The sequence below is a fragment of the Neophocaena asiaeorientalis genome, unplaced genomic scaffold, assembly GCF_003031525.2.
Source record: "Neophocaena asiaeorientalis asiaeorientalis breed wild unplaced genomic scaffold, Neophocaena_asiaeorientalis_V1.1 scaffold78, whole genome shotgun sequence".
Classification (NCBI taxonomy): Eukaryota; Metazoa; Chordata; class Mammalia; order Artiodactyla; family Phocoenidae; genus Neophocaena; species Neophocaena asiaeorientalis.
Window position 1 is genome coordinate 17950466 of NW_020175018.1, and position 6377 is coordinate 17956842.

At 58.5% G+C, this 6377-nt stretch overlaps 1 protein-coding gene across 1 annotated transcript in view; it reads left to right on the top strand.

Annotated features, from left to right (window-relative positions):
• The window catches only part of BRD3 (bromodomain containing 3), a 30353-nt gene extending 26130 nt beyond the window's left edge, over positions 1–4223 (top strand). Inside the window, exons 11-13 of the mRNA XM_024762235.1 lie at positions 31–323; positions 1448–1576; positions 3359–4223. Coding sequence (XP_024618003.1) covers positions 31–323; positions 1448–1576; positions 3359–3474 — 538 coding nt within the window. The 3' untranslated portion in view covers positions 3475–4223. The remainder of the gene's footprint in view (positions 1–30; positions 324–1447; positions 1577–3358) is intronic.
• Positions 4224–6377: the final 2154 nt, after the last annotated feature.

Here is a 6377-nt window from a genome sequence, read left to right on the forward strand (position 1 = left end):
CGCCATGTTTCTCCTTGCCTTCTGCCTCAGACAGCCGAAGAAGGGCGGCAAGCAGGCGTCGGCCTCCTATGACTCGGAGGAGGAGGAAGAGGGGCTGCCCATGAGCTACGATGAGAAGCGCCAGCTCAGCCTGGACATCAACCGGCTACCGGGGGAGAAGCTGGGCCGGGTGGTGCACATCATCCAGTCGCGGGAGCCCTCGCTCAGGGACTCCAACCCCGACGAAATAGAGATTGACTTTGAGACTCTAAAACCCACCACTTTGCGGGAACTAGAGAGATACGTCAAGTCTTGTTTACAGAAAAAGCAAAGGAAGCCATTCTGTAAGTCGTCGGGACGGGGTGCCTTGCTGCCGCCCCTGCCCGTCACCCCCTTCGGTCCCGGAGCAGACAGCCGGGCAGCCCCGGGGGTGGGAGTGGGAGTGGGTCGCACGCTGCCAGGCTCCTCGCCCCTCTTCTGCCTTGTGCCTTGAGGATGCAGGGACACAGCTTCCGTCAGCTCAGCTGGGGGCGGGGCTTGGCTGAGACCAGCTGCGGCCCCACCCCAGCCGGAGCCCTTCTTCCCCTGCTCCCGGGCAGGTGGGCAGCACTTGTGTGCCTCATCCTTCCCCGGAGCAGGCAGGACCCCTGGGTCGGTCCCCAGCCCCATTCGTTCAAATGCTGGCTAAGGCCCTCACCACAAGCCTTCTTGAGGCTCCGTTTGGGGCCTGGGCTGCAGGCGACCTGTCGATGGTTCCCTGCCTGGGCAGACCAGTTCCCTTTGCCTGGGGTGGAGGTCCAGAGGCCTCCCAGGACGGACGATTGCACTGGCTCAGGCTCACCCTGGAAGTCGATGACTTCACTGGACGGGAACGAGTCGCTGCCTGGGTTGTTGGGTCCTGGGGAGTGAGAGGAAGGGCAGGAGGGCCCCAGGCCGCCCCACGGGGGCAGGAGAACAGGGCAGCCGCCCGGCCCTGAGGAACAGCACCCAGGGTGCACCTGCTGCTGTGCGTGGCCCCCTCGGGCTGCGTGGTCCTCACTCGCTCTGAGGGGGGAAACTGCCTTCTCCTGGATGGAGCGTGGCGTGACCCCTGCAGTCACGGCACGTTTGCCCCTCGGTAAGTCGCCTGTGGACTCAGAGGTGCTGGCTCAAGCACGCCAGGAGGTAGAGTTGGCTCCAGGGCGGAGTCTGGGCCTCACTGAGGCCGAGGGAGAGCCTCGGCCGTGGCGAAGGAAAACCATGAGTTGGGGGGTCAGGGCCTCAAGCCGCAGTTCTGCCCCTCACCCGGGGGCGCCGCCGTCTGTGCAGCTGTCTGCAGTGGGGGTGGTCTGTCCCAGCTCAGGAGTTTTGTGGCGGTTGCAGAGCCTCGCGTGTGGCGGGGCCTCCGTGCGTGTGGGCTGCCCCTGGGGCCGCCCGCCCTTCCCCGCCCTTCCCCGCCTGTGGCCTCAGCTCCCGTGCTCTTCCACAGCCACGAGCGGGAAGAAGCAGGCGGCCAAGTCGAAGGAGGAGTTGGCTCAGGAGAAGAAGAAGGAGCTCGAGAGGCGGCTGCAGGATGTCAGCGGGCAGCTGGGCAACAGCAAGAAGCCTGCCAAGAGAGGTACCCGTGGCCCTGGCGCTGCTCCGCCCCGGGGGCAGAGGGCAGTGGGAGGGAGCGGGCAGCTGACCTGGGTCTGCGCCTGTGGCTCCACCTCTTAACGAGCTGCGTTTCCCTGGAGGAGGCTGTTGACACCCCACCCCACCCCCGAAACCCTGATTTCCTTATCTGCAAACTGGGACCAGAGCCCGGCCCTGCAGGGAGGCTGAGCACATGACAGGCGTGTGTGAAAGCGCCGCTTTGCAGAGCCCCTGGGAGACGGCCCTTTGGAAGGGCTCAGCTGTGGTCTTGGGGGGCTGGACCCCATGACTTGGGAGGGACTGAGGTCCTACCCTGCAGCTTCAGTGGGTCCTGGCCCCCAGCAGTGGGCTTTCTGGCTGCTCTCAGACAGGAACACTAGTTCCCAGCCAGTTAGCCAGTATCACAGGTGGAGGGGGAGGGTCTGACTTCCAGCCCCAGGCCCTCAGCTCTGTGGACTCGGGGTCTTATTTTAGGCGAGCAGGTGATTTGATTCCTTGCCTCCTTTCCCCGGGGCCTGTAAGAAAAGGCAAATACCTTTGTCCTGGCCCCAGGGACAGTGGGGCCCAGGTGGCGGTCAGATTCTAGGTCCAGTCTTGGTCATGCAGTAGCCAGGTGCCACAGCCTTGCCTGGTCCCCTTGCCCAGTGCCAAGCTGGGGCTCGGAGCCCTGCTCGCTCCCACTGATGGCTGAGAGGCCCCCCTTGCGTTAGCCCTGGGGAGGGCGTGGTTGCTGCTCAGCGCGTGTGACTGTGGATCCTTCACGTGGCCGGCCACGTCCCCGCACGTCCCATCAGTTTCTCGTAGTAGATTGCCTTTTCTCCCAGCCTCTAAGTGTATTTAGATGTGTTGACCTCTGAGCTGTTTCTGCTCACACTTCCGACACCAAACGTGTGAGTTTTTCTCACGCCAGTTCTCCAGCTCCCACACGAGCAGGGTGTCCAGCAGTTGAGCTTCGTGCTGACGCTGTCTGCTCGGTTAAGGGCTCAGCGCCCTCCCCCCCTCCCCAAGACGCCAGGTGCACGTCCCAAGCCTCCCGTGCCTTTGACTGACGGGCTGGAAATCGGGGATTCCCACAACCCCCTCCTCAGGTTTGAAAATTGGCTAGGACGGCTCACAGAACTCAGGAATTATGAGTGAAACCCCTTGTGGTTTGTTATAAAGGACACAACTCAGGGACAGCCAGGTGGATGAGCGGCACAGGGCAGGGTGTGGGGGCGTGGAGTCTCCAGGCCTGTCCAGCCACCACCCTCCCAGCAGCTGGAGGCCCCCTGAACCGGGGGTTCTCTCTGGAGCCCAGTCTCCAGTCCCCGCCCCTCCTCGGCCATGGGGGCCGGGGGTGGGGGGTGGGGCGGTGGGGGGAGCTGAAAGTCCCCGCCCCCGGTCACATGGTCTTCCTGGTGAGCAGCCCTGGGCTGTGTGGGGCCCCCCCGCCCCGAGTCACTCGTGAGCGTAAACTCAGGTGGGAGCTAAAGGGGCTCCTTAGCAGTAAAGGATGTTCTTGCCACTAGGGAGATTGCAGGGGATTTAGGAGCTCTGTGCCGGGAACAGGGTACGAGCACCAGACGCATTTCTTACACCATCACAACCTCGTTAACGCGTTGCTGCTTTTCAACAAAATCTCTTAACGTTTATCACGTGACCGGGTCAGGATCCGGGTGGGTCGGGGCATGTGGGGGGGGGGCGGGGGAGGCACGGACGGGCTCACGAGGAGGGAGGGGCGGCCGGCGCGTGGGGGGCGCACCCCTCACCCGCGCGTCTCCCCCAGAGAAGTCAGGCTCCGCGCCCTCGGGAGGGCCCTCCCGGCTCAGCAGCAGCAGCTCGTCTGAGTCCGGGAGCAGCAGCTCCAGCGGATCCAGCTCCGACAGCAGCGACTCGGAATAAACTCTGGGCTCTCACGGGACGGAACAAAACCAGTGGACGTCGCCCACGCCGAAACTCTGCAGTGTTCCCTTCTATGGTTAATATACTATTTTCGTTCCATGGTGTGCAGGTTCTCTTTTTAATTCAGTGTTATGGTATCTTCCAGTTTTGGCTTTAATAGGTCAAAGATCTTTCCGTGTGTGTCCATTAGACTTTATGAGAAGCTGAGAATCTGCATAACGCCTTTCCTTCGTAACTGAATTCAGTCTCTTGGAGATGACAACTTCAAACGCTAACCTGATGACCGTAGAAAAACACGTAAGGTGTGATCCGGAGGTTCATGCAAAATCCCTTTTCTTACGCCCGACCCGGTCTGTAGCTCCGGCGAGAATTTCTCCAAAGGAGATGTCTCGGAAATGGTACCGTATGTGAAAGCTGCCAGCTTTGCGAACAGGCGTTTGTCTTTGTCTTTGGGGGCCTGGGCTCTGACCCGCACGTCCGAGGGGTCACCTCTTTCTGCAGGGGCTGAGGACAGCCGTGCCTGCCCCCGCCGTGAGGGCCAGGGCTGGGCCCAAGCGGGGAGGGGTCATCGTCACTGCAGCCAGAGCTCCCGCGGGTGGCGGACCGGCGAGGGTGGGCGTGGAAGGGAGCCGAGTTTTTCTGATCTCTGTGACGTCGGGAGCTCCCGGGAGGGAACACGGTGGCTGCGTGTGCAACGCGCGGGTTCCCAAACACTGAAACTTTTACCTCAACTTAAAAAAAAAAAAAAAGAAGAAAAGATTAAAAAAAAAAAAATACAGGAGGAGACTTTTTTGTAAGGTTCAGCAGTTTTCTACAAAAGGCCAGCCCCCACGTGCGTCCCCAGCCCAGCCGCTGCCACGCGCTCCCCACGTGCGTCCCCAGCCCAGCCACGCACCCCCCACGTGCGTCCCCAGCCCAGCCGCTGCCACGCGCTCTGGAACCGTTGCCCCAGTTTCATGTATATATGAATACTTTATTTATTAAGATCATTGGTCATTTTTTTAAAAAAAAAAAAAAAAGGAAAGAAAAACAAAACTGCAAAAGAAACACATTAAAAAAAAAAAAAAGTGGCAGAGACGCAGGCCTTTTAAATGGTTTGAAGGGGAGCCCCAGACCCTGCTGGCCAGCGGGCCTCTCACCTCCAGGTGCTACAGCCTGCTGTCCCCGTGCCGGTGCTCAGTCACGTCCGTGTGCGCTTGCTCTCCTCTCGGGGCTGCTGGGGTTTCTGTTCTTGTTCTTTTTCGTGTGTGTGTGAAATTTGGACACTTACAGGCGTAGACGACTTCCAGCTGCAGCACGTTCTGGTTTTTTATTTCGTTTGTTTAGTTCTTTTGTATCCACTTCTGGTCTCTCTTAGGACTGTTTTAAAAGACTTCAATTTAGGGAACCCCAGTTATATAATATAAACTTTGTAATCTGAGAGAAGAAAAATGTATAGTAAATCTAAGTCTTGATTTTTAACTTTCTATTGTAAAAAAAATAATAATAATAATATACAGAGTTTAACAGAAGGTTATGTTTTGGTTTTGTTTTCTCCAGAGGCTGCCATACGGCCTTTGAGTGCAGGGATGCCCCATCCACACTGCCTACCTACGCTCTGACCATTGTGGCTTTGGCCAGGAATGCAAGGGCCCCCGGATGGGGCACCCCTCACCCCCCCCACCTCCAGGAGAGGGGCGCGGCCCCCGCTGCCCCACGCGGTCTTCCAGCCGCCAGCAGTGGCGGCACGGGGCTCCCTGCTCACGCATTTTCCAGTTAGCACAGAAGGGACCGCAATAGTCTCTCTCCCCGTGAGACTTTACTCAGGGGGGTGCTGGGGGTGGAGCCGCGGGTGGCCTGGCCTCTTGTCTGGTGGCGAGTTCTTTCTGCCAGCACTTCTGGATGGATCGGGAGACTAGTCGTTGGTATCCTAACAGGCGGTGGTTTCTAAAAATCCTAAAGTCGACTTGGATCCCACTAACACTTATGGCTAGAGGCTACCTCTGATGGGTATAGAACTCTGATGAGGCGATGGATGGTGGATTACCATTTTTCTGACTGCTGGTGATTCTGACCTTTGGGTGAGTTTTGAGCCAGTCTGTTCAAGTTTTTTCATTAAGTTTTGTTTGTAATAAAAATATAAATGAATTTTAGACTTGCCGTTTTTTAAAGCTGCCCTGTTTTTCAAAGGTGTTTTCTAAGCAGATCTTTAATGGAGTAAACAACCTATGGCTTGAAGGAATTACGACAGGATGGAAGGTCCTGAAGCGGGATCTCATGGGCAGAATGCAGCAGGCATGCATCTGAGTAACAAACAGACCCCAACTGGGGGGCCTGGAGGTGCTGGGGGCTCCCATGGAGCGCCCCTCCAGCCGTGAGCGAGCGGGGAGGGTCACCTGTGCCAGCCACGCAGCGGGGGACATCGGGCCCTAGAGCTGAGCACAGCGGGAGCATTTCCTTACCTGCTGGTTCCGTGTTGGGAGAGATGTGGAGTCTCAGCCACCTGTGCTCCTTTCCTCTGAAAGATCTGCTGGCTCTGACGCTGCCGGAGGGCTTAGTCCGTGCCGAGCGGTTGTAGTTCATTGGCTTTTTTAAGGCTTTCTGTCCAGACTTCAAAACTGATTTCAGAGTTTTGGGGGGACCCTCTCCACCCCCTCACCCCCCCCGCCCCGAGGTCAGCCTGTGGGTGTTCGCCATTTCCATTTCTCTGCGTTGGGCAAGCGGAGTTCCAGTGCCGAGAACCGGAGGGCAGCCTGTCGAGGCTTAGGGCCTGTGTTCGGTGGGTTGGCCTCGTGCAGGGCACAGAAATGGCTGTGGAACAGTCCTCGTGATCCCTGGGGGTCGAGGGGGCGGCTCGGGCTGTTAACTGAATTCCAGGGATGCTCACTCATCTTGCTTACAAACTGTTAAGATACGTTTTTCTT